Source organism: Cyrtonyx montezumae, unplaced genomic scaffold, assembly GCF_038088225.1.
Source record: "Cyrtonyx montezumae isolate F1298 unplaced genomic scaffold, pur_monq_1.0 scaffold_21, whole genome shotgun sequence".
NCBI classification, from domain to species: Eukaryota; Metazoa; Chordata; class Aves; order Galliformes; family Odontophoridae; genus Cyrtonyx; species Cyrtonyx montezumae.
This window is the reverse complement of record NW_027071948.1, coordinates 5,356,013-5,383,008: the sequence shown is the minus strand read 5'-3', so window position 1 is coordinate 5,383,008 and position 26,996 is coordinate 5,356,013. Positions and strand designations below refer to the sequence as shown.

General features: G+C 46.5%; 2 protein-coding genes across 3 annotated transcripts; one reads left to right on the top strand and one right to left on the bottom strand.

Moving 5' to 3' along the window:
- The first annotated feature begins 120 nt into the window (after positions 1-120).
- Positions 121-15,781, top strand: CLCN6 (chloride voltage-gated channel 6). Its single transcript, XM_065738177.1, has 23 exons — positions 121-201; positions 643-702; positions 2,240-2,305; positions 2,441-2,506; positions 3,155-3,221; positions 3,604-3,710; positions 3,920-4,046; positions 4,575-4,642; positions 4,783-4,841; positions 5,507-5,639; positions 6,567-6,680; positions 6,838-7,004; positions 7,865-7,991; positions 8,363-8,489; positions 8,812-8,965; positions 9,058-9,217; positions 9,338-9,444; positions 9,693-9,879; positions 10,367-10,524; positions 11,305-11,461; positions 12,670-12,777; positions 13,330-13,455; positions 15,083-15,781. Exons 1-23 carry the CDS (start codon positions 121-123, stop codon positions 15,161-15,163), a joined length of 2,607 nt encoding a protein of 868 aa, XP_065594249.1. The 3' UTR covers positions 15,164-15,781.
- An 8,269-nt stretch (positions 15,782-24,050) lies between these two features.
- LOC136049715 (natriuretic peptides A) lies at positions 24,051-26,715 on the bottom strand. 2 transcript variants are annotated; one of them, XM_065738176.1, is made up of 3 exons: positions 26,500-26,715; positions 24,639-24,924; positions 24,051-24,361 (listed from the first exon to the last, which is right to left on the bottom strand). In XM_065738176.1, the coding sequence occupies exons 1-3, from the start codon at positions 26,617-26,619 to the stop codon at positions 24,345-24,347; spliced, it is 423 nt and encodes a 140-aa protein (XP_065594248.1). In that variant the 5' UTR covers positions 26,620-26,715; the 3' UTR covers positions 24,051-24,344. The 2 variants fall into 2 exon arrangements, with proteins under 2 accessions (XP_065594248.1, XP_065594247.1); XM_065738175.1 differs by lacking the exon at positions 24,051-24,361 and having other exon boundaries at positions 24,592-24,924.
- Positions 26,716-26,996: the final 281 nt, after the last annotated feature.

The window sequence follows — 26,996 nt, the reverse complement described above, 5'->3', positions numbered from 1 at the left end:
CACGTGATGCCCGCTCTTCCCTCATCCAACATGGCTCCGCGCCTTCACCTCCCGCGCATCGCCGCGTCACGTGAGCGCCGCCGCGAGGTCACGTGCTGCGGGCGGCGCCGGCGGAAGATGATGGCGGGGTGCGGCGGTGCCCTGTGCTGCTGCTGCCCGCGCTGCTGCGGCGAGCGGGAGAGCCGCACCCCCGAGGAGCTGGTACGGCTGTGCTCCGCCGCACCTCCGCCTGGGGGCTGCCTCAGGGCTGCAGGCTGCTGGGCGGTGCTGTAGCGCTGGGCCCGGGCCTGCTGTCTCAGCCCGCGTTGCCGCTCCCGTTGCCGGGGGTGAAAGCGGGACGCCCGCCTGGCGTTGTGTCCCTGAGGGCGGCGGTGCGGCCGTGAGCTGTAACGCAAAGCCGCGCGTGTAAGGCGGTGGCTCGGGCCTGGAGGTGTTCAGCGTGGAGATGTGGCGCTGAGGGACGTGGGTGGGGGGGTTGGGTGACCTCGGGGCGGTTTTGCGGTCTCATAGGAACTGTGGTTCTGCGCTTGTCTGAAATATGTTGAATAAGCTTCGTGAGCGGCTATGGGATGTGGCCTCGTTTTGGTTCTGAGTGCATCCTGCTGATGGTTTTGCATCTCGTGTTGCCCTTTTCTTTTGTAGACGATCCTAGGAGAAACTCACGAAGAGGAAGATGAGATCCTCCCGCGCAAAGACTACGAGGTGAGCTATAAAACATCCACTTCCTCGTTAGTAATAAATAGATACAGGAGTTGAGTCACAGAATCACAGAACTGTAGGGGTTGGAAGGGACCTCCAGAGATCATCGAGTCCAACCCCCTGCCAAAGCAGCTCCAGCCCAGGCTGCACAGCTCGGTGTCCAGGTGGGTTTAATATTAGTCTCCAGAGAAGGAGACTCCACCACCTCTGTGTGCAGCTCCAGTGCTCCATCACTGCACTGTGAAGAAGTTCCCATGCGTGTTCATGCAGAACTTCCTATGCTTCAGTTTGTGAGTCAGTGGGGTTGGTCTCCTTCTGCAGCAATAGAACGAGGAGCATTGAGCAAAAACAGGTGCGTGTAAGTTCTGTATTAATGTGAGGAAAACTTCTTTACTGTTGGAGGGACAGGCTGCCCAGAGAGGTGGTGGAGTCTCCTCCTGTGGAGCTATTCCCGAGCTGTCCCACACTTTCCTGTGCATCCTGCCGTGGAGAACCTGCTTTAGCAAAGATTGGACTCTGTGATCTCTTGAGGTCCATTCCAACCCCTACAGTTCTGTGATTCTGTGAAAGAGCTGCACACACGTTTTGATCAGCTTGAGTTTGTGATGGGGCAAGGACTCAAACACATCGCTGTACTTAGATTTCTTTGGCACCACATGCAGAGACCTGCTCCATATCCTCTGACATGGCATTGGAGGTTAAAACCCTGTGTGAGCCCTGTCTCAGTCGGTCTTGAACATATGCTGCTGAGGTCGGGTTCCTGTTGAAGAAGTGCATTTTCTCTGTTGCTTTTTATTATTTTTTTAACACAAAATGTACAGTCTCCTGTGGTCTTATGTCACTGTGACTACGGAAAGCATCTGCAACTCTTTGCTCCCTGCTTTATTGCTGTCTGTGATGTCATGCTGGTTCGAAGCAGATCTTCCCATCTATCAGATCCTGACTCTTACAGGAGATATTTGGTTTTTATGTGTCTGAATAGTGGCCCTGGGTTACTTAGAGTAGCATGGACGTTACTGAGCTGTTACCCTTTGGCTCAGAAAGGTGAAGCTGATACAGGTAAAATCTAATGATACTTTGTGGCTACTGTGGGACAACTATTACTTCTATCTCCCTCCTGTGATAAACTCAGTTTGAGAGCTGATGCTGCCTGCTGAGAAAATAATTCCTACCTAATGCTTCTGCTGTACTTAATGGTTAAATCTGCTGTAACCCCTGCACTGTCACATCGCAGTCACCTGAAAAAAGTGAGGTCTAAATCTGTATGTTATGACTTTAATTTATGTTTTTCAGTTTGGTTTTTTTTTTTTTTGCTCCCTGTCTTGGTCTGCTCTTTAACTTCTCAATCATCAGAGTCTGTCTCTCCTGGAAATATTTCAATGGAGTTGTTTACAGAAGTTTTGCCTCCCACGCTTGTTTGCAAAACAAGCTTTGGGGAAGTAATGACTCTTGTAATCTTTAACAAGGTCATCTGTGAACTGATGTGTGCACGCTCCGTAGCAGCAGATGTTCTTTTGTTGACCTTTTGGCATTCTTTCAGAGCTTGGATTACGATCGCTGTATCAATGACCCATACTTGGAAGTTTTGGAGAGCATGGACAACAAGGTATGAACTCTTTTTTTTATTTTCAGCTTTTAGTGTCCTGAGAACTAAAGCTGTAGAAAGTCCACCTTTTTCCAATCCCTGTTTGTATGTTGCTTTGACTTGGCTCTTTTTTTTTCCCCTCCTATTTCTAAACAGAAAGCACGGAACTATGAAGCAGTGAAATGGGTGATGGTTTTTGCCATTGGAGTATGCACAGGGCTGGTAAGGATCATGCTGTCTGGGGAAAGATCAGCAGGATTAACTTAGAAGTCAGTGGCAAAGGAGAAAAGATGAGTAAACATTTGCTTTCACAAAGTGGAGAGCTTACTGGCTGGAGGTGGCTGCTGGGAATTATGGCGTGATGTTGATATATTATTTTCCAGGAGAGCTTTTTTTCTTCCAGGTCTTTCTGTGTTTTCTTTGAAAAGTATTCTGATAATTTCTTTAATTGTGCATGCAGAAAAAAAACTTGTCCAAAGTAAGCACTCAATCAAATAGAATGCCAACTTACAGTAGAGCTGTGTTTACGTTTGGCAGTGCAGACTTCACTCTATGTGCCTGAAAATCAGCTTTTCTGACTGCATGCCCCATTAAACATCAGCTTTCTCCTGTACTTCAATGTATGTTGTGTTAAGAACACTACCAGATTAGTGCTCTGAAGTGGAATAATTCTGGGATGGATCTGTCTCAGTGAGATCAAGGGAGGCATTGCATTGGAGCTTCCCAGGTTACTTTACTCTGAGTACTTATTTTGCCTTCTTCATCCCCTGTCCTCCCACGTGTGTGTATTCCTGGCAGGGCTTGCTATGAGTGGTCTTTGTTACTTGTATGTAGTGATTTCTGATGACAGGTCTGTCTTGTTTCTCATAGGTGGGCCTCTTTGTGGATTTCTTTGTTCGGCTCTTTACCCAGCTCAAGTTCCGGGTAGTACAAAGCTGTATCCTTTACCTGATGGATGGAGTCCTCTTAGACTTGAGTGACCCTTTCTTTCTATTGCCATGTTTTGCTCAGAACAGCTGATTCTTTCAGACTTTTGCCACCAGTCACATTGTTGATTAATCAGGTTTTTAACTTGTCTGTGTTGTTCAGCCCTTGAAACCAAGAAAGTGGTTTCAATGTCAGCATGTGGGCAAAGGCTCATCTCTGAAAGAATGAGTTGTTTCCCTCCCTTGTAGCTAACCCTTGAGCTCTGGCTTCCTGATGGGTTGTCATCTGCCCTGGCTGGAGTTGGAAGCACAAGTTTAGCTCCTGATGCTGGACAGTGCTGAATGATTGTGTGTCAGTGGGAGGAATGTTGCTTTCCTTGACCCTCTGTGCAGCGGTGGAAGAATGCACTGAGAAAGGCTGTCTTGCCTTGTCTTTACTGGAGCTGCTGGGGTTCAACCTGACCTTTGTTTTTCTTGCAAGTCTTCTAGTCCTGATCCAGGTAAGACTTAAGTCCACTGCTGCAGTTTACACAGCCTTCCTTTACTGTCACATGGGTCCTAGGTATGAAGCTTCCTTCTTGCCACAGCACCAAACTAATTTAACAGTCCTATTGGATGTCTACCGAACCCTTTCTGTGCCTTCTGATTGAGATATTGTCAGTCAGCTTTGAAATCAATGCAGCACAGCATCAGTGTTTCCTTTCTGCAGCCTGTGGCAGCTGGATCAGGAATTCCTGAAATTAAGTGCTACCTCAATGGGGTAAAAGTTCCAGGGGTTGTGCGGCTCCGGACGGTGGTGTGCAAAGCTGTGGGAGTGCTCTTCAGCGTAGCAGGAGGTAAGAGAAGGGCTGTGATATCTTGTTGGGATCCCTGAAGGGGAGGGCACAGAAGGCTTCTCTGCCTTTCCAGAGGAATGATTTTTGATGGGCTGGTTGTCAGAATCAGTAAGACAGAAGGAAGGGGACTGTTGGGGGTAGGCTAGTAAGAGGTGTCTCTCTGTGGTTCAGTCTGAGAGGGAGATGTGAGAATTCTCCAGAATGTGTTGTTCAGAGCAGTGTAAAGGAGGCTGTGTTGTAAGCAGCAGGGCACACAGTAGCCTGGGGGGTTCAGAGTCACTGAAGGAGCAGTCTTGGAATCCTTCTGCCTGCTTTGCAAGTCTGTTCACAAATCTTTGGGTGGCACAGTGTTCAACAGCTCCCTTTCTCTTGAGAGAAGCCTGAACTCAGCTGAGGTGTTGGAAACCACTTATGTCCTGGTACAGAGGAGTTGTGCTGGGCCGTGGGAGCAGTGAGCTGATCTGTCCTGGCATTGCCAGCAGGGGAGAGGGCAGGAAATATGCTGACTTATCAGTCTTGTTTTTCCAGGTCTTTTTGTTGGGAAGGAAGGTCCAATGATTCACAGTGGTGCTGTCGTGGGTGCAGGTTTGCCACAGGTTAGTGCTGGCCAGGGCAGAAAATCATTTTGTTCTCCAGAACATTGATTAGGGACCAGTAGTTCACACCACTGCTTCGTAAGAGTGCTGTGAGTAGTAAGTTTCCATCACCTGTGTTTCTGAATCTTTACTGTCTGTAGTTCCAGAGCATCTCACTGAGGAAGATCCAGTTCAACTTTCCGTATTTCCGCAGTGACAGGTACTGTATCCAGGAAGTGGAAAAGAAGGAAAGGGAAGGGTGAATTGAATATACTTCCCTGGGAGGAAGGTGGCTGCCTGAGATGAATCAGTCACTTGGCTTTTCACTTTTTTCTGTGGTACCCTGCAGCCTCATTCTGCAGCAGGACAGAACCAGGATAAGTAACACAACTCTTCCATGCTGTCCTTAAGGGATCCCAGCTCGAGTCTCCATTATTCACCAATGTTCTTTTGTGCTGCTCAGTTCTACGTACTTAAAACCTTCAATCTGAATGGTTAAATGGCTTTATTGTTGGTAACAAGCTCAGTTATGCACCCTGTATGACCAAGGTGGACCTGCCTTCTCTGGAGCCTACCTGAATGTGAACAAAAGCTTGCCCTTCCCACTCTGGTGCTAGAGCACCTTGATTTGGGATGCTTCCTTGTATACTCAGCAGCCACGTAGCCCCACAGTGCTTTGCCCTGTACTGGTGCTCTGGAGAAAGAGTGTGATGCTGCAACAGCTTGCTGACCAAATGGTATTGTTTTCCATGGCCAGTACTTCTCCCAGCTGTCACTTAATGTACCCCAAGAGTATATCAATCAATGGGAACAGTTCCTTATTTTGTGGCATCTAAGCATATTCATGGCTCTGCACTGCTAAACTGGTGTTCTTTCCTTATCCAGGGATAAAAGGGACTTTGTATCTGCTGGAGCAGCTGCAGGGGTTGCAGCTGCTTTCGGAGCCCCAATTGGGGGTACTCTTTTCAGCCTGGAAGAAGGTTCCTCCTTCTGGAACCAGGGGCTTACATGGAAAGTGGTGAGTATTGACTGGCTCTTCGTGTGTGTCTCTTCCTTGAGCTGGACCTTGGACAGAAGTTCTCTGTGAGGGCATTCACATTGCCCTGTGTCTCCTCCTGAGCTCTTCTGGTAGGGGAGGGATTGCTTTCTCTATCAGTGCCCCACAATTAATACAGATCAAGAGCAGAGAGTAATCTGGTACTATCCAGAGCTACAGGACAGCTTTGCAGGTGGCATAGTTTTCTCAGGCACATGAGAGAAATGGCTTTTGTGCTTGGGCCTTTGCAGCCCATTTCTCTGGGAGTAGAGTAAGCAGGAGCTGAATTTCTTTCTGCTGTCTTCTGCCTTGGGGAGCTGTACTGCAGCAGTGTCCTGTGTCTCCTACTTGTGGATTTCTCTGCATGTAGTGCTAAATTTTGTGAAATTGACAGTTCTTCTGAGAATGTGTCCTATCTCACAATGTTTTTGGTATTTCTTACACAAAATGCCCTGTTGGTGGGATTCACTTAGCCTGCTATTTCTCAGCAGGGATAGGAGCCAGATGTTTGCTAAAGTGGCAGCTCTGTCAGAGCCAATGAAGACCTCAATTCCCTCTCTAAACAAGCTGTACTGGTGCCTTGTGATTGTTTTTTTTTTTAGCTGTACATTACTGTCTCTGATTAAAAAAGTGCTGGAGGAATTACTGGGTGAAATTCCTAACTTTTCTTGTGTAGGAAGCCAGATAGCTGGTTATAGTAGTGCCTTCTAACCCTACCCTCTTCTGCAGCAGGAAATGGGCGCCTTTGGTAGGACCATTTTCGTACAGCCTGGTGTTCATAAAGCACAGTGACCATTTTTATAAAGGTTCTGGAGCTCCTTTCCCCAGCCATAAGTCTCAAGGAAGGGCTGACTGTGCCACTTTTAATTTCAGGAGTTCTTATTTCTTTCCATATTTTAACTTCCTTAGCTTTTCTGTTCCATGGCTGCCACCTTCACCCTGAATTTTTTCCGCTCTGGGATTCAGTTTGGAAGTTGGGGGTCTTTCCAGCTCCCTGGTCTGCTGAACTTTGGAGAGTTTAAGGTAAGATTTAGTGCTCATCATTTAGCAGCACATTGGTAGGCTAAGACAGGATTGCTGTGCTATGGTCATAGCTGCTAAAAGAATCTTACTGTGAAGAGAGAAGCACTGGAAGGAAACTGCAGCTACTGATGGGCTTCTTATGCTTAATTACACATAGTGCTCTGAGTCTGATAAGAAATGCCACCTCTGGACTGCTGTGGACTTGGGCTTCTTCATTCTGATGGGGATTGTAGGAGGCCTTCTTGGAGCCACCTTCAACTGTCTGAACAAGAGGCTCGCCAAGTACCGCATGCGGAACGTGCATCCCAAACCGAAGCTTGTCAGGTATTTGTGCTCTCCTGAGCTTGTGCAGGTGTCTCTTGTATGTGTCCAGCATCCCAAAGCAAAATGGATCTAGAGAACCTGGGGAGGAAAAGCTGGATGTATTTGTATTGAAGTCACAAAATGAAGCATCTGTAGAACTTAAAAATGAATGCCAGAAATGAATTGTTACAGTCTGCCACTGTTTCTGTAGTTATTATGGTGGGGTAACAAAAGCTAGAATCCCTTTATATGGGCTGTGAAGGGGGCTGTGATGCTTACAGCTGAGCAAAGTAGAGCTTCATCTCCATGCAGGATTTGTGTGTATCTTGTCCAAACAGATGCGGAAAGAGTAGATTATCATCTTGTGTGGTTAAAACCACAGCTAGTCTCTGTCTGTGGTATTTAGAGAATTGCCATGTAATTCTGGAAGCTAACTGCTGTAGACAGTGTTCTTAAATGAGAAGCCCAGGTTTAGAGGAGGGGAAAAAAAGTATTTCAGTAGCTAGAAAAGAGGTGGGAAGGACTATGCATCAACCTGTCCAGTGCTGTCTAGACAGGATAGTCTTCTACGCTGTAGGGATACAGAGAACATCGTTTCCATGTGAACAGTGTCATCACTGAACCCTTCCCTGTGGCTTTTTGTATGTGACTACGTGTTCTGAGAACAGAAATAGCTCCCTTAAGGGGCAGGAAATTAAAAAAGGGAGCTAATGCAATCCTGGCCACCAAGTCATAATTCAGCCTGTCTTGCAGGCTCCCCTGCTTCAAGTATTAAGCTGTGGCATCTGCTTCTATCTATTCCCTGGTCGTATTCAGAGCCCACGTTGGGTTACAGGTCTGTGTGTGGCTTCAGTGTTTGGTTTCTGCTGTGTGCTTTGCAGAGTCCTGGAGAGCCTGCTTGTGTCTCTGACCACAACTGTTGTAGTCTTTGTGGCCTCCATGGTCCTGGGGGAATGCCGGCAGATGTCATCCACCAGTCACACAGGCAATGACACTCTGAGTTTGCAGGTGAGGAATCTTCCACGAGGATCACGTGTCTTGTTCATATTGCTCACCCTTCAGAGGAGTGTGGGCAGGTAATGAGTTCTTGGTGGCACGTGGTACCTACAGAAAACTTGAATGAAAGCTTATGGACAGTTGCAGTACCTTAAGGTAATAATGGAAGCTGCAGTTTGTGCTTTTGTAGCTTGCCAGATGAGCTCAAGCTGTGAATCAGCCCATTGATGCTGCATGCCTGATGTCTGCCATTGCTGTTTTGGTTGATCATCTCAAACTGTGTGCTGAGAGCCCTGTACAGAAGGGTTACTCCCATTCTGCACAGTGGCTGGCATAGCAGGGAGTAGATTTTAACTCTCCATGTCCTTTGTGTTCTTCATCAGGGCATGTCAGAGGATGTGAATTCAAGCATCAAAACATTTTTCTGCCCAAATGAAACCTACAATGACATGGCCACCCTCTTCTTCAACCCTCAGGAGTCAGCTATCCTCCAGCTCTTCCATCAAGACGGTGAGTAGCTAGCAGGCAGAGCCTTGTGCTATCCTTAGGGTTCAGAGTTTCATCTTGCTTGAAAGCAGTCTTGTCGCAAGAACCATAAAGCTAAAAGCATCTTCAAGCTCAGGGGGCTGCTGATACAACAGAGTAAGGTCCCCTCCATGGGAAGAAAGGCTTGCTTCTCCTTCTTTTCTGTTTACTCAGTGTCTTCATGGGTGTTTGGACTGGGAGACTGTTGTGAGATGGGTCTGCTGCGAGCTGAGGGGTGGATGGTGCAAGTCTGCTGTCTGTTCCACAGGCCTTTTCCCCTTTAGTCATGATTATTCTTGTGTTGCAGGTACTTTCAGCCCAGTCACACTCTCCTTGTTCTTCCTTCTCTATTTCTTACTCTCCTGCTGGACATACGGGATCTCTGTGCCCAGCGGTCTTTTTGTGCCATCACTGCTTTGTGGGGCTGCCTTCGGACGCCTGGTCGCCAACCTCCTCAAAAGGTGCACTGAATGTGTGTGAGAGATGTGCTGCAGGGGCATGCTGAGCTCTCAGTCAGGTTATTCTAATCTCAGGGCTCTTTGTTTTCCCCTAGCTATATCGGCTTGGATCACATCTACTCAGGGACCTTTGCACTGATTGGGGCAGCAGCATTCCTGGGAGGAGTGGTCCGCATGACAATCAGCCTGACTGTAATCCTCATTGAATCCACCAATGAAATCACATATGGGCTCCCAATAATGATCACCCTCATGGTGAGTGCAGGGTTTTAGCTCTGGCTTCTCAAACCTGAGTCTCTCTTCCTCCCAGAGCCACACTGAGCCAAAGAGTCTTTTACTTGGAGCTACTCAGCAGGCCTTGTGTTTGCTCCTCAGGTAGCCAAATGGACAGGAGACTTTTTCAACAAAGGAATCTATGACATCCACGTCAACTTGAGAGGAGTGCCTCTTCTGGAGTGGGAAACAGAGGTGGAAATGGATAAGTAAGGCTGCTACTCTTGGCAGGGCTGTGGGTTAGAGTTTGTCTTAGAAACGTTCCTCGGAAAGGAATGTTGGAATGGGAGGATGTTGCTGCGTGCCCAGGAAACCTGGCTGTGAGAGGAGCTGGAAACTGCATCGGGCTCGAGCAGGAAATAGGAGCTGGAGCCCTCACTGAGGAGGGTTGGACAGGTGGAGGTCTGAGGAGCAGGTGAGATGCATGCAGCAATCTTGGATTTTTCTGTTTCCTCAGGCTACGAGCCAGCGACATCATGGAACCCAACCTGACATATGTCTACCCCCACACCCGAATCCAGTCCCTCGTTAGCATCTTGCGCACAACTGTTCATCATGCCTTCCCTGTTGTGACTGAGAACAGGGGCAATGAGAGGGAGTTCATGAAGGGAAATCAGCTCATCAGCAACAACATCAAATTCAAGGTAAGAAGCAGCTTCTTCACTAAGTCAAAGAGTAAGGAGCTTGGTTGTGCAGGTGGAAGACCCCTTCCTTTGTTCTGTAGACTATTTTCGATGCAGGATTCAGACCAGACATGAGCACCCACCCAAATACATTTTCAGAAATGCAGTTCCATTCCATCACAGCAAAGGCAGAACAGTGGGCTGCATTTTCAGAAGCAAAGGTTAGGAAGGTTCCTCGAAGTATCCAGTTGAGGATAGAGATGGAGAAATTCTGGATTCAGCACTGAAGGACTGAACCCACATTTGAGACTGATGAAGCTGCCTAAACGCTTCCCTTGTTCATAGGAGGACTGGGGAGAATGCTTTAGTTTCTTGGGGAGGATGAAATTTAAGGTTGGCTATAACGCAGTGTACCCATGGTGCCTGACTTCCTAAACAAATAGTTTGTAGTCGCTCTTTGACAACTGTTGACCTGTTCATGTGGACATCTGAAAACTGTTGTGCACAGAAATCCAGCATTCTCACCCGAGCTGGAGAGCAGCGCAAGCGGAGTCAGTCCATGAAATCCTATCCTTCGAGTGAGCTGCGCAACATGTGCGATGAGCACATCACGACAGAGGAGCCACCTGAAAAGGAGGATTTGCTGCAACAAATGCTGGAGAGAAGGTGAGATCGTGCTAGCTGTGGAGGTTTGGAAGCAGAGTGTTTCTATACAGTGCCCATTACTTCATGGGCTGGAGGAAGCAGGACTAGCATCCATGATTTTAGAGGTGACTTGTCAGGACTCGTTAGGCTGTGCTGGAACCTGCTCCTGGGGCTCAGTCCCAGGATAATGGCTTGGTGTTGACTGACCTTTTAATTTAAATTTCCATCAAATACCTACCCAGAAATATTATCTGGAGAGAGAGAATCCCTGGGGAAATGTCTTTGCTGTAGAAATTGAGGCCTTATCTTCTGCAGAAAACCTGAGAGCTCTGTGAAGCTCACTCTTCCCAGGAGAGGAGCAGATGACTTTTTTCTGTAGTACTTGATATACTGCCTTTCTGGTAACTAGGCTGAGTCACTAGGCTTGCATTGCAGTTGTTTCCAAGGAGAAGCCCAGAGTAGTTCATCAGTCTCTAACCTAGTGATTGTGACATGTATGGGTGGAGTTACAAGCTGACATCTCACCACATACTTCAGCTTTTATTAGAAGCTGAGTAATTTGGCATTGAAAATTGCTTTAGTGGGAAGTGAACTTAAACTCTGATAGTTAGGAGACTATTTCCATTGTGCTGCTGGTGTAATACTCTTTCCATGGCAATGGCACCTGACCCTTCTCTCAGTGTCTGGAGGAAAGACTTGCTTGTCTCTAGCAAGAATCCCTGAGGAGAAGGTTGCAAAGAGCAGAAATAGCTGTTGTTTCTCCTTATGTTCAGGCAACTGACAACATGCATTTGTTCACAGATACACTCCTTACCCCAACCTGTATCCTGACCAGTCTCCCAGTGAAGAGTGGACTATGGAGGAACGTTTCAGACCGTTGACCTTCCATGGCTTGATCCTGCGCTCGCAGCTGGTCACTCTACTTGTCAGGGGTGTTTGTTACTCTGAGAGCCAGTCAGTGAGTCTTCCTACCCCAGAACTGTAGCAAAGGCATCTCTGCCCTCTGAGCTTAACAAGTTGGGACAATATTTATGGGCAAACAAGTGTATTTTATCTGTTTTTACACTTTGCATCTAAGGAAAGAGAACAGCTACTGTATTTGGGGAGAAGAAAATCAGGTGATGCGAGTGTCTGTTGCATGAGGGTGCAATCAGAACTGGGGAATGGAGGGCAGATCTTAAAATTCAAGCAGCATATACTTTATGTTCTTACTGCCAATGTGCCAAGGTTTTCCCAGGAGATTTTCAGTTATTGTTGAGATTAGTATAAGCATTTGTGTTTGAGACCCAGTTTCCACAATCCTGTTTTGTTCCTTCCCACGTGTTCATAGAATCACACAATCTTTGGAGTTGGAAGGGGCCTTTAAAGTCATCTAGTCCAACTCTCCTGCAGTGAACAGTGATACCTACAGCTCGGTCAGGTGCTCAGAACCCTGTTCAGACTGACTTGGAAGTCCCATCCTTGGAGACATTTAACTCATGCCAGTACTTCATTGCTATTGGAAAAAAAACTTCCTTATATCCAATCCAGATCTCCCCTGTTCTAGTTGGAAACTGTTTCCCCTTGTCCCATCACAACAGACCCTGCTAAAGAGTCTGTCCCCTTCTTCGATGCTGACAGGCTGCTCTCAGCTCTCCCTGCAGCCTTCTTTCTCCAGTTGCACAGCCCCAGCTCTCAGCTTGTCCTTGCAGGGAGCTGTTCCCTCCTTTTTGGGCACGCTCCAACAGATCTACCACTCTCCTGTTTGAGGACTCCACTTGTGGACACAGTACTCCAGGTGAGGTCTTACCAGGGCAGAGCTGAGGGGCAAGATCACCTCCCTCGACCTGCTGAGTGTGCTTCTTTTGATGCTGCCCAGGATGTGGTTGGTTTTCTGGACTGCAAGGGCACATTGCTGGCTCACGTCCAGCTTACCAGTATCCCCAAGTCCTTTTCAGCCAGGATGTGTCAGAGTTTGAAGAGCATATGCATTACTCTCTCAGTCTGTATGGGTTTGCTGAGGTGAGCAACTAGGAGGAATGCCTTTGGAGAAGACATTTTGGGGCAGGTGGAGAGGGAAGGCAGTTTGAGGAAGCGTAGGGCATTGGGAGGCATGGTTAGCTGTGCTGCTTGCAGACTACGTGGGAAGGTGACACCTTGATCCAGTGGCATTTGTTTTAATTGCAGAGTGCAAGTCAGCCTCGTCTGTCTCACGCAGAAATGTCAGAGGATTATCCTCGCTATCCAGATATCCATGACCTGGACCTCACATTGCTGAACCCTCGCATGATAGTGGTAAGAGATGCACTGCAGTGTGACAGTATTTCCTGATAAACATTTAGAGCTGTCCTAAGCCTTTAAAAAGTGCTAAGAGCATGGTCAAGCCTGACCTTCAGAGCAGAGGCCAGCGTCACCTGCTGTGAAGTAGTGTTCCACACAGGTGCTCTTCACTCTCAAACACTACTATTTTAGCTTCCTGCTAGGTGAGGCTCCTGCCTGATGGACTGGCAAAGTGTTGGTACCTGTTTGAAGCTCTCAGGGGTGTACTGCCATCCCAGTGTGTAGGCCAAAGTGGGTTTTTTTGCTATAGATTCTTTTTTTTCCATGGACGTAGATTTATCCTGCTTAGAGGCTTTCTGCAAGATTATGGGATAAAACCAACTGTGACAAATGAGGTTTCCAAAAAGGAAATCTCTTTGTAGAGAAAAAGAGTACACCTGTAGATGGATATGCTGTCCAGAGGTCAGTGAGTTGGAGGGGTTACAGCAATTGCTTATTAGTGATTTCTAGAACTCCTGAAAATGCCTTTTGTAAATAATATCCTGTTGGTTTTTTTTTCTTTCTTAGGATGTCACCCCATACATGAACCCATCACCCTTTGCTGTTTCTCCAAACACTCATGTATCTCAAGTCTTTAACTTGTTTAGGACAATGGGACTCAGGCACTTACCAGTTGTGAATGCAGTTGGAGAGGTGAGTCTCTGCTAAGCAAGGAAGCAGATGTGGGTTTTTTTCCAATGCTTTCACCTTTGAGAGAGTTGATATGTCATAATGTCAAACAGATACATTTTAATGGAGTCAGAACATGATGGTTATAATGGTGTAATGGCAACAGGACCAAAGCAATGAAAAGGTGCTACAAAGAAAGAAGGATGCTCACCTGTCTCTGAGGATTGAGGCTTGCAGGAAAAACTCCCCAAAGGAGGGATCTCCAACAAGAGATCCTCCCTCAGTGGCAGTCAGCCCTAAAATGAGGTCTAAGAGGGATGCAGCCTGGCTTCGCCTCTTCCAGTGACACAAGTGAATTGTCTTCACTTGTTCTCCCAGGGCTGACATGGTCTTTTCTCCAGGTGCTCAATGAGAGTGGTTCAGGCTGTGACTCAGCAGTTGCCATACAGTGGTCTTAAGGCCCTGGAGCACTGTTAATTCCTGGGACTTCATTTCCATCTTTAGTTTCCAAGTCTGCTCCTTGCCTTCGCCCAAAGGTTAGGACGTGCAGCCTGCCTCCTCTCAGCATGTGGAAGCATGCCATGCACCTTCTGAGAGTCCTTGAGCTTATCAGAAGTCACCAATTTGACTTCCTCTTCAACAGCCTTATTCAAGACCAAGAGTAGAATTTCCTGTATGGTGGGGCAGGAGTTTTTCTGTTGGATGGGAACTTGCATCCTGTTCTTACTCGTAGGGGCAGCAAAAAAATTGGTGCTTGTTTCACCATAGTTGTCTGTTTGCCATCTACAGTGTGCAGGAGTAGTCAGTAGGTGTCAGTAACTTCCTATAAGCATAATGAGAAGGTGTTTCCCTTAAGCCTGAACAGGGAAGCAAAATCCTGATAATAATAGTCAATGTCCTAATGAGACAGCAGTGCTGTCTTTGCCTTTAATTGTTCCTAATAGCTGCCCTAAAGAAGCTGTTGGAAAACACGTGCTGTAAACTCATTCAACATTTAATACGAGATGCTCGTGCAGTACCAGAGAGCAGCCCAGCTCTAAACTCCCACTGTATGAAATTACTGAGCTGTTTCATTGGGTGAAATGTGTAATTTGACTGATCCCAGCAGACTGGGAGAGAGGGCCCCTTTTGTGACCTGCCAGCTAGTGACAGTCAGCATGCATTCACTTTGCTAGTTTTACTGTTTCATCTTCAGAGCTTCGTAGGATGTATTTCACATGAGCTGTCTGCAATTGTCTTGTGGCAAACGAGAAATGTCTCTAATGAAGCCATATGAGACAGCTTTGACATTTCCAATGGCTTTCACTCTCTGAAGGATTTTTACATCTGTAGGCTATCATGGATGTATTATAACAGAAAAAAAATATTTCCCTTTATAGGTAAGGGTAACTATTGCTGTGTCCAGATGTGGTAGCAGGAGCTAAGCTATCTGATTGGGTGTAGTTAAAGCAGTGTGTCTTGCCTGTGTAGATATGTGCTTCAAGAAGGGGCTGCTGGTTTTGAACTTGAGCCCTGTGTTGTTCAATAACTGCGTGGAGGTTCTCACTTGCTCTTTTGGGTTGGAAAGATGAACAGCTCTGCCAAGCACATCTCTTAGCTGCACGTCTGTGATGCTGACATGTCTTTCTTTCCTTTTTTCTTCCTCTTTAAGATTGTTGGAATAATTACTCGGCACAACCTGACCCACGAGTTCCTGCAGGCGAGGCTGAGACAACACTATCAGACCATTTGATGCCCCTGCCCCACTGCCAGCCTGGCTGCTTCCCTCTTCCAAGCCTGCACACGCGCTCACATTCTGCTTGGACCCCACAAGGCCCAAGACTTTGCCTTTTGGCTTCTCACACACATATCAAGCCTGGGGAGCTGGAAAACATCTTGCTAGCCAGAGAACTAGAGGAACTGCTTGAGCCCGGAGCTACTGACTGGTCTCAGGCACTTGGTTTGACCACTCTTCATCCAGGTTTTTTTCCTTTCCTGTGCCCTAGCCTTTCATCAGATGTTCTCCTGACAGTATATCTTCTGCTGTTTTGTTTTGGTTGGTTTATTTTTGAAGCTTGGACAAAACGACCATCTGGCACCCTCTGTACCCTGTGCTGAGAACTGCAGCATCTTTTCCCCATCCTCCTGTGCATCTCCCTTCTCCACATCCTCCCTTGTTCCTGCAACTTTTGCCTTACTTGTGTGAGAGGGGAATAGCTGTCAAGGCTGAGAGGAGATAGTGAAGTTATCAGATTGCTGCTTTGGAGGATGGCTTTTCTCAAAGGCAGCATAAAAAGCCAACTCTCTGGAAATGCACATCTCTTTGTGGATGCTCTCAGTTGCTCACATTTTTTCCACATTTGCCTCCATTTTTTTTTCTCCTTAATTTTTCTACTCTTTATGAGAGAGTGTTCCTTTCTGTAATGTTTTTTTGACAAATGACTTTTGAGAGCCTTTTGGAAGTTCAAAACAGTTTAATTCCGTTTACTGCCTGGACTGTAAATATTTAGTACACTTACAGCATCTCAGAGAAGGGAGATCTCTTTTTCCCTGTTAGCTGTTGCTACTGTTTATCTCCCTGCAAGAGATTCTCCTGAGGTACGCTGTGGCACTCAGCTTTGTCACCACCCTGGCACTCCTGTATTTATAGGTACTGTGTCCTTGTAGTGACCCAGCAGGGAGAGCCTGGGACACTTTCCCAGCTACAGAGCAGGGAACCCACTTCCTCAGAGTACAGGGATGTTTGATTTCTGGAGGAGGTTATAACTGATGTCTCTGAGTTTGACTGAATGATCTCTGTTGTGAGAGGAGCTGGTGTGACTTGAGGCTGCTGTGCAGGGGGGGGATCCTTGGTGCTGGTGACTGGCAGTTGGGACTGTACTGCACGTTGGTAAGTGGGGCTGTCTGGCCAAATGTCTGTAAGGGTAAAAACAGCACTTAAAAGCCAGTTGCAGCCAGTTCAGTGCTTTAGCAGGACCCATCCTGGCCAGCACCTGTATTGTTCCAGCAGGCACCTGCCTTTGTGAGTTTTGCATACAGATAACCCTGGGTGGGAAGCCAACATTGTGCCTCCAGGGGCTGCAGGATTGATTGGCTTGATAAAGCACAGAGCATTCTCTCAGCCTGGGCTAAGTGATATGGGGAATGTACCCCAGGAGAGCTTCTGCACAGTCTCTGAGCACTCCTTTTAACCTGTTGTCTGCCATGAGGAGCTAGTGAGATGAGAGGTGCAGCAGAAGGAAATTGGTCATTATTTTGTGTTCTGAAATCAGGAACTCATGTACATTGAGGCTTTGCCCTTTCCTTACATGTCCAAACACTGCATCTGTTAGAGCAGCCTCTGACTTTGTGGAAGCTAATTGTTGCAGGGCAGTGCTCTGCAAGCTGCTGCAGTTAGGGCCAGGAGGTTTTGTGTTCAGGGCACTGTAGTAGTCTTCACATAGGGCTCTTTAAGTCACAGGAGTTCCTTAGATGATCATGTAGTCTTTGCAGCCCAGGTAACTGAGGGACAGATGCATTCTCTGGCTGTGCTTGCAAGAAAGATGGCCAAGTCAAGGGATGCACTTGATTCTTGACCTGCAGATGAGAGATGGGTCTTAAAACAGAATATTAAGGTAGAATTAGCCCTTGTCGTACAGAGGATAGCACAGCCGTGCTGGAAAGCTTTTTAGCAAAGCTGTTCATGAGCACTTCAGTTTTTTTATTATTATTATATTTTTTTTAATTCCCAGGACCATTTGTTAACCATGGCCACTTTCCAGGGTTGATTAAAAAGGTACCTATGCTAAAAAACAGAAAACGGTTAGTTCTTTTTCTTAACTGTGGAGCTTGTAGCAGCAGCTCTTGTGTCCTCCACTGAGAGCAGTTCTGCTGGCTTCTCAATACCTTGGCTCCATTTCAGGTTAGGCACGCAAGCTCTTAAACTTCCTAGGTTGAAGAAAGGTTTTCCTACAGCCAGTACCCATCATGTGCCTTCAATCTCAACTCCTTAGCTGGGACAGATGTAGCATTGTTCTTAGAGCACATAAGCTGATACTGCTTCTGCTGTTGACTTGCAAGTTGCTTCCCTGTGCAAAGAGTGAGGTTGTTTTCTGAGGATAAACTGCAGTTGGTTTTTAAAATGTCAGTGTTCCCTGTAAGCTGCTCTTGCACTAAGCTACCCTGAGAAACTTCCAGCACGCCTTTGCACTCCCTGAAGCTGAGTTGCTTAAAATATGCTTCTGCTAACCAACCTTTCATTGGAGGGGTGTGTGCTCAGGCTGTTACAGATCACAGGAATCCTGCATTAGCAATCCTGTACTGTCAGAGAGAACCTCGAGGAGTGCCCTGTGTCTCTGCGTGGCAAATCCTTTTCTTCTTGCTCATGTTGAGTGATTGTGTGGAAGGTTTCTTCACCTAAATCTGAGGTTCTTACATTGCCTTGAGTCAGTTCCCTCCTGTTTTATTGCTCTACGTGACAGATGTTGGTGCAGGTTGTCTCCCCTTAAGGCCTGGTGTTAGGTGGTTTAGGCAAGACAGGCCAAAATATCTTGCCAGAGTTTGTTTGAGCACCAGCTCTGCATCCCCACGAGAAAGCCTTCAGTCAGCTGCCAGCACTGCCTGCCCTGCATACACATCTACCTGCTGGAAAGAAGTTTTAACTGGTGATGGCAGGTCACCCTGCCAGCTGCTTTGAAGGGAAATCTGAGCGTGCAATGTGGCTTGCAGGAGGGACATTGCAAGTTCTGTGATGTTTGGAGATGCAGCACTTTCCCCCTGCCTACATGAACCACTCTTGTTCTCACACTTCGCTGCTCAGTGCTCTCCTTTCTAACAGTGCCCTCACTGCTTTTCTTCTGGCCACTCAGTGGTTTACCAAGGAATTTGCTTTTAGCATAGGTGCCTAGAACCTGTTACTTAAAGCAACACTAAAGGGATAGGAACCAAGAACTGGATTAGTATTTATGGCAGAAGTTAGGGGTAATGTGGGGCACCTGCCTCATGGTTTCCTGTGCAGTGTTAATTAACTGTGAGCCATTCCAGTGGTAGCAATTACCCTTCCATTTGTTTCTTTTGCACTGTTTTTGTTATGAAATGATGTAAACTAATTCCACGGTGTATATAAATGGTATTATATTTTGTTTTTTGTTGTTTTTTTAAGTTTGTATGAACTCATTTTTATTAGTACTGTGGCACTTGGGACGTATTCGTGTATCCATGTCATGAAACCATGACACCATAACCTGTCTGGGAGTAAAATGTTTGTGTGTCTCCTTCAGCACTTCAAGGCCTTTTGATGTTTCTAGTGTTGTTTTATTTTTGCCCTTTGTTGTAATAAAACTGATGGATCGTGGGAATCCCCACGGATGTGACTGGAGCTAGTTGAGGAGTTGCTGTGTCTGAGCTGTCTGCATCCAGCAGTTTATGCAGAAGATATCCTGAGGTTGGACAGAAATAGAGATTCTTATACACCTTTACACTGCAACCACTCTGGCTCCAAGGTCTTTCACAGAAGGTGTTCAGAAGGAAGAAATGAGCTGAATTGTGCATGCTGTGCAAGAAGTGACTGCTGCTTTTCTTACCTGGGACCTCTCACTTTCTGCTCCTCCACGTGACCGACATTTAGAGTGCAGTGTTGCACCTTTTCTTTTGCAGGTGTTTTCTCCAAATGGGAAAAATCTTAATTTCGTGTTTAGCTCCTGTTCAGTTTGTGAGCACGTAGCTGAGAACTTGTGACAAATTTTGACCTTCCTTCACTTGTGTATGGGCCAAAAGGGTGAGTACAGTCCTCAAGCACTGTATGAATACTTGACCTGGAAGCTCATTGCCTTTCCATGCTCAGTTTTCTTCCTCGGGTAGATGTGTGCAGGATGCACATAGCAGCTCTCACACTAAGTCAGCCACAACAGGGAGAGCCCGGAATGGGAGGAGATAGCAGAAGACATGCTGCTGGGCTCTACATAAGAGATGTAGTCCTCTTAAATAAGATTCCTTCCTAGGAGGGCATCAGAGTTGAGAATCAACAAAAAAACTAAGGGAGGAAACTGCCCCTGCTCTTGGTCATAAATGCAGTAACAGAAAGAAGTGAGAGATGTTAATTGTCTCCTTAAAACTGATGCACCTCAACTACTGCCGTAGTGTAACAGTGAATAAAGGAGGTAACAGGCTGCCACTCTTTTGTCTACTTTCTCCCCCAAACCACACACACAAGGAAGAGATTCCTGGCCGTGTTTTCAGGACCAGCTTGTCAGCTTGCTGTAATGTCAGCTTACTTGCAGAGAATACAAGCAGTGACGTTTCCTGCTTGAAGAACAGTCCTTGTCTTGTGTTTATCAGGGGTGAGAGAGGTGGTTAGACAAGCCATGCAGTAAGTTCACACTTAAAGCAACCAGCTTCATGTTGAGATTAAAATTCCCTTTTACTGGGGTTTATAGCCTCATAAATTCAGCCACGTGTTACAGTCCCTGTAAACTGTCTCTATAACAGAAGTCAGTGTTGTTCAGTGAGATTTTATGTTTCGTTTCTTCTTTCTTTCGTGGCAGCATACGAACCACCACCTTCAGCAGCTGTGTATGTGTGTGCAGGTGTGTGTGTCATGCAGTGCACACGCAGGGAGGAGCAGCACTGCTGCCCCAGGCTTTCATTGTGTTTGGTGAGAGGGTGAAGGTGCTCTTCTTGTCCAAGGTGCTGAAGTGTGTTTCAGCAATGCAGTGGGATGCACTCAGCCTCTGTAGCAGCCACGGCAGCGTGTAAATGAGTTCCTTCACGGCTGGAATGAGATGGCAGTGATCTGCTCCCCTTCACCATCTCAGAAGTGAATGGGTATGAGATTTAGAGGTTGCTGTGTGATCAAGGTGTCCCTTTCTCCAGGCTGTTTTGGAGCTATGGAAAGTGTGAATCCAGGAGCAGCAGCCTGGAGCCCATCTGTACATGAATGCAGAAAACAGCACTGTTCTGAAGATCTCACAGTTGTAGCAGAGAAGACAAGACAGCACTGAGAGCCTTGCTGACTCACCCAGCATCTCTTTGTACCTGGGGCTATCTCTGTGGGATGCCCAACTTTACACACTGGTCGGATCTTTTGCTTCTTCCCAATTCTCAGTGTAGAAGGCCTTTCTCAATACTTTGTTTTTTGTTTTTTGTTTTTTTTAATGAAAGAAATTCCCTCTCCTCACAGCTCTGCTTCTTCTTCTGTGCTTCTCTGGGAGATCAGTTGGGAGATAGGAAGGGGAGGTCTAACAAAAGCTTTCCTTTGCACATAAAAGACCCCAAACTGCTTACAACTACAAGCTGCTGCTTCTTTCTTTGAAAGTGTGTCACTCTGTGACAGAATCTGCTGTGAGGAGAACCAAAATTAGGTGTGATACTTGTTCATAACAAGGGAGTCATACTGCTGGGGGGAGCGGGTGTACCCATGACTTCAGATTAGGAACAGCAATTGTACCACTCCCTTTCATTTTGTCCACATAGGATGACAGGAGGAGAGGACTCAGACGCTTATTAAAGACAGCAGCAGTTACTGATGGGCAGCAATGAGGTGTGAGAGCCCTTTTCTGTGGCATTAAAGTTTCTTCCTGCCTCATTGTTTTACTCGTGTTTTCTTTCTCCTTACTCTGAGGCTGTGATCTTGAGACCCCATCTCTTCCTGCTCGTGCTGATGGCTGGAATAAGCCTTAAATAATGAAACCCATTGCATTCTTTCACTCTCTCTGTTAAAGAGTTGGGTAGTGGAGCCAGCAGAAGATTCCCTTTTGATGTTACTTGCTCTTACTGGGGTGGCAATGGTACAAATCTAGCAGCGAATACCAGTACTGGGATGCCTGCTGCCAGGCACACTCAGCTCATTTTGAAGCTTCCTGTTTGAAAGATGTGAGAGTGAGGACCCCCAGACCAAGTGGACTACTTTTCCAAATGAGGCAGTACAGTGTGTGTGAAGCATACCCGTGTAATCACTGCGTTGCCAAGTTCAAAGGAAAGAAAGCTGCTGAATTATGTACTGCCCAGTTACTGCCAGAAGCTGTTACAAAGTGAGGCATCGCAGGAGGTGGCAAATGTCACTGGAGCCTGGTGGAGAGTGCTGCACTGGTCCTCCTCTGATCTCACTGGGATGTTTCTTCCTTTGCATGGTGGCCTTTGGATATGTCATCTTTTTGTTGTTAAAGTTTATAAAGCACTCAGAAGCCCAACAGGATGGAGAGGGCAGGATTTCAGAGCTGTCCTGTGCTCGGTGCTGAATAGCTGCTTGTAATGTAATCGCCGTTATCTGGATTTGCCATCAGCTCTTGCTTTGCAGGAATAGCTTTGTCCCAGAGGCATCCTGTTTCTGGGTTGTTTACCATTACAAGCTATGCTGATTCCTCGTCTCTGGTCTTACTCATAGCACAGCTGCTAAAGCAAAACTGAAGTGCTCGTTTGGGTGTGTGGCCACTGGCCTGTATCCTACACTGTTATCAGTACACATTGCAAACCTTGTCTTCCCTTAGGGGGGCAGTTTCTCTAGGAGGTAATGTGTCTATCTCTGATAGGTGTGAAGAAAGTATGAATACATTAATCATCACTTCACGCTCTCACTGCAGTGTGGTACTGTTTATTTCTTCTCTGGTGCAGTTTCTCCTTTTGTCTCCAAAAATTTCTGCCAGGATTCATTTCCAAAGTGTATAGGCACTGAAGGCAGATCCACTACAAATCCAAAGGAGGCCTCCTCACATTTAGATGTGGACTCACGCAAGACCGACTACTGCTGAAAGAGAGCACGTCCTAGCTAGAGGGAGTGCCTGCATCCTTTCATGGCTGGCACATGCAACCGTGCAAATTCACTGCAATGAAAACAGCAGAAGAAATAAAGCATCTTCAGGTGTCTGCTTCTGTCTGCAGTAAGGGCAAAGACGGCAGTGTGAATTTAGCACCTTGTGTTACATGCAGGACAGGACCCTCCTTTGAACATGTGGGCTGGGAAGAGGAGTTCAGCTTCCAGGTGTCCTTGCTTTCTCCATGTAGAGCAGGTTGCTTTTGTCTCGTGCTCGTTTGGGACTGTCTGTTCCCTCATCTGTGCTGTGGTAGCTCTGCTCATCCTTGGGTGAGATGCTCTTTGCACACAGAGCTGGTCAGTGCTGAGTTTCTCTCATTCAGCCTTTCCAAGTGCATGCAATCCTATTCTGACCTGTCTGTGCGATTTCCCCGGGGAAGGTTTAGTGTGTTTATGGGAGTAGCACTAAAAATCTAGCCACATTGATGCGTTTTTCCTAGATTGCCTGCTTTCAATTAGGTTCTGCCAGGCCGCAGGGTCTATTAACATGTTGTCTGCAAGCCAATGCAGACCTGTTCCACCGGGAACTGGCTTGCTCTTAATGCTGGACCCCCCTGGCTTTGGGTCAGGCAGTGCCAACTCTTCTTGCCATTTTTAGCACGTTCCACTGAACTCTTTAGTGTTTTGTGCCCTGGGGAGCTGACAGGGAGGGATAATTTGCAAAGTCTTGATGCATCAATGCAAGTTTTGCTTGACCGGGTAACATTCAGCTCCAGCAAGGGCTGTTAGTGTTGGAGCATGAGGACTGGTTTTACCTCCTTTTATAGCAGCATGTGGGAAGTCAGGCGTGCAGGCGTGTTCTTAGCACTCCAAGTTCACTACAGCTGTGTTTTCTGAGAGCTGTTGCCAACAACTGGCATGGTACTGGCACCTTGCCTGTCCCAAGTATCAGACAGACCTCCCTGATGGGTGTGTGTGCACTTTCACCAGCTGAGTCCATCCTGGTGCTGTGTTCTTGTGCTCTGAATGAGCTTTCCTGGGTGCTCCAGTAGTGGATGCTGGAAACAGGACCCTAACTAGACCCTCATCATAACCCAGTTTCCAGTGGTGCGTGGACTCACGGGACAGTTGTGTGGAGTCTGAGTTCAGTGCTGTTGAAACTAAGGGGATGCTGAATGGTTCTGGCAATATAAATCTACTGGTGGGGGGGATGGGGGAGTAGTAACTGGCAAGCATGGCTTGGGACAAATTCAGATCACAGGTGTGAAATCCAGCTAAAAACGTTTAAATGAGTAGTAGTCCTATTAGTCATGTTTAGAACTGCATGAATCCCAGACAGTAATAAATGTTATGCACAAGCTGCTCATAACTGAGGTGATCCTGCCTGCCCTCAGTTCTGTGATAGGATTTGTGCTCCATGAGAAGCATCACGAAGCACTGGGCATCAGCAGCTCAACCACATGCACAGCGAGACAAGACACAGTCAATGTCATATCTTTCTGTTGATGCTTATAGCCTTTATTTGGTTGGTGCTAGAAAGCACATACAATGAAATCCCTTTCCTCCTTGTTAGCTTGTAACTTGTGGAGTTTTGTGATCTTTTTAGTTTCTTATCTTGTAAGTTTGGCTGACACGAGGGATTTGTGGCAGTGGAGTGGCAGTTGCATTGACTGAGTGATCTGTATCAGCAAAAGGAATTCCTTGTTACTGAAACTACAACTACTGTTGTGGGTCTTCCAGTGTTGAGCAAGCTTTTTTTTGTTGTTTTTTTTTCCCTGCTTGTCTGTTATAGAGATATCTGCATAGAGAGGAAAAATCTAGGGAAAAACTCATTCTCATTTTCCCAGCTTCATACTTTCTTGATCTTGTATGAGATCCAGCCTTGTGGATACCGGGGTACCAATGAAACATAAGCTTTTGACTTTAGGAAAATACAAGAAATTTTAATGCAACAGACAGGAAGAGAGGTCCAGCAGAGATATCTGACGTGTTAGTTTTATTTAATGATGGTCTCATGGTGCTAGAGTAAGAAATGTTATTAAAAAAAAAAAAAGAGAGAGAGAGAGAGAGAAAGATCAAATAAATAAATAAATAAATAAATAAAAATAGGAATAACTTTCTGTTGAAGAGTTTAGGAAGCATCCAGCTTTCATCTTGGGAGGAACGGGTTCTGTGAAGCATTCTTCAGAGCACGGGTCGGGATGTCATCCTAATTCTTCCTGGATCCTGCAAACCAAACATGCCGTAAGTGTTAGAGGAATCTGTTTCTGTCTCAGTATGTGCCACCAGTGTCAGCAATGCTTTCACCTGTGCAATCAATAGATGTGAAGTTTATTTTGTAAAACCAGTATTAGCTTAAAGATTAGACTAGAATGAGCTCCTTTCTCAAAGTGTTTAACTGTTTCCTGTTATTAAAGACTTAAATGAAATCTTGCTCCTCCCTTGTTGCAAAAACATAAATACAGTCCATTCTATTCACCAGAATGGCCTAAGCTGGACTCACCATTGCAGCCCATTCCACTCAGGGAGCCAATTCGATCAATTCTCCTGCCAAAGCAGCCAGAATCTCTCATCATCCTGGGCATCTGCACCCCCCTCAGTCTCTTGAGGAAGGGGTTCCTGTAGGACAGAGGAGTGCTGGGTGCTAGCTTGGGTTCAGCTTTCTGCTCATCGCTGTCATCTATGAGTTCTGGTGGGATCTCCTCCTGGGTTTGGGGCTCTTGCAGGTCAGGATTGGACTCCAAGGCTTCAATCAGTGCAAACTTATCCTCCAGTCTCTCCAGAAGAGCCTGCAAGAGAAGGATTAATTTCATAGGACTCCTAGTTTCATGATCACTTCCACTCGCATAACTCTGAATTTGTCTATGGATCATAGCCACCTTTAAGGAGTCTCTCAGGATGGATTCCAGAGCTGTGGGTGGTTCCTGAGCTCTCTGTGCTAAATCTCCGTTTACAGTAATTCCACCTATAGGTAGCTGTATATGAGAGGTAATTGAAACTGTCTGCTACAGAACTGTGTCTCACAGGCAAGGATAGAAGAACTTTTGGCAGAGAAACAATGCAGGGTTCGTGTTGCACCAGGAGATAGCACTCAATCGAGCAATGGTACACAGTTTCAAAGTACTTCTGAATCCATAGTGACTCCCAAGCTGTCAGTAATGCTGCTGGTCCTCTGTTGGCTCTCTCTTCTTATTTTGACTAAGATCTGCTCACTTGTAACCCCTACTTATTGCAATGGGCATCACTGTGCAAAGCTCCCAGTGCTTTCCCCTAACCTCTACTTTAGTGGTCACAGGATTGCTGCTCCTCAGAGCAATATGCATCTCCTTTAAAATACCTGTCTAAAAAAGGTCATCTGCTATCTAATCTGAGTATTAATTTTTAAAGCTTTGAATAACAGGAAGCCTGCTGAAGAACAGCTCAAGCACTTAAAAGAATCTAATTGTCAATCTCTAGAAGTAGGGTAGAGAGGAGCGAACTATGACTTGCTTGAGGGTGACTGCATTTGGAAGCCACTCTTCCCAGCTAACTGCTGGGGACAGGGGAGCCTGGGGGCATGAGGTTAGCCTTGGCTGACACTGTCCTAATCATTGCAGGGAGTTAGTTCTCAGCATGTGGTGCTGCAATAAGCTGGCTTCTTGGGCCGGTCCAAAGAAATGTTTCAGTTGTCAGGTTTGGTCTTTAAAGACAGAATCTTAAGTATGTATAATTCCCCAAGCTATTGTAATAATAGATGTTCTCTAAGTCTCACTCACTGAAGTAAGCATGTGGTCATTTCACAGCTCCAGACTTTGCTGGATGTGTCACAGTTACACGATTATACTGTTCCTCTCAGTTTGCACAAGTACACCTTCTACAGGTTTGATTTTGGGTGCTCTGCTTTACTCCTCACCTCCCATCCACATGCAGATCTATCCTCTTAAATCCACAAATCTAGAGCAGTAGAGTTGTCCTGGCTCACTGTACCTGCCACTGAATGGGATAAACCCACCCAAAAGTTTATGGTTTATTTTTATAGGGATGCCATGATGCATTGCATGGTTCTCTCTGTGGGATATTGCTCTAATTCATTAAGGAACCCAGTGCGAGGCAGCTGCTTAAGAGGACAAGGGTGAAAACCCAAAGCAGACATCTCACAGCATCAGAATTCTGTTTCCCATTGCCAACCAGGATTTTGAGTGATCCCAGCCCTACAGCTGGGATTCAGCCCTTCTCTGAAGCCCTGTGAAGAACCAAGGCTTTGACCCCTACGTGCAATCGCTAACACAGCTATCTGACTACACAAAAGAAAGGCAAAAACACCATTGCACACACCCCTAAGCCCCCAGAAAGTTTAACCTGGCAAAAACAAAGTGTCCTCTCACCTCCATGCTGGCCAGTTCTTTGGCAGGGCTGAGGTTGTAGATGGGGTTGGCTCTGCTGGGCTGCAGCTGGATGAGTAGCAGCAAGAGGAAACCACAGGAAAATGAGCCTCTAGTGTCCATGGTGCTGGGTTCGTTGGGAATATAGGGAGTTCAAGCTGTTTTCTCTGAGATGGCTCTTCAGGTCTCTCTCTTCTTTCTCCTATCCTCTCTCTTTCGAAGCTTGTCTTTTATAGGGTTTGGTGTGATCTCTGCTTCCTAGGTTATCGGGGGATTTATCTGGGGCGCATTCCAGTCCCACTGCAGGCATGCAGCTCTGTCAAGGGAAGATTCCCTTTATTAGCTGTCATTAGGCAGCAGCTGCTGTTGCTGAGGAATGTATGTCACAAGTCAGTGATTTCATGTCACTCCCCCTCCTCTTGATACCAGGCGCTGTGATTACATAGTCCAGTTGGAAATTCTTTGCAATTTTCTTTCAAGAGACCCCTATGGTCAGATTT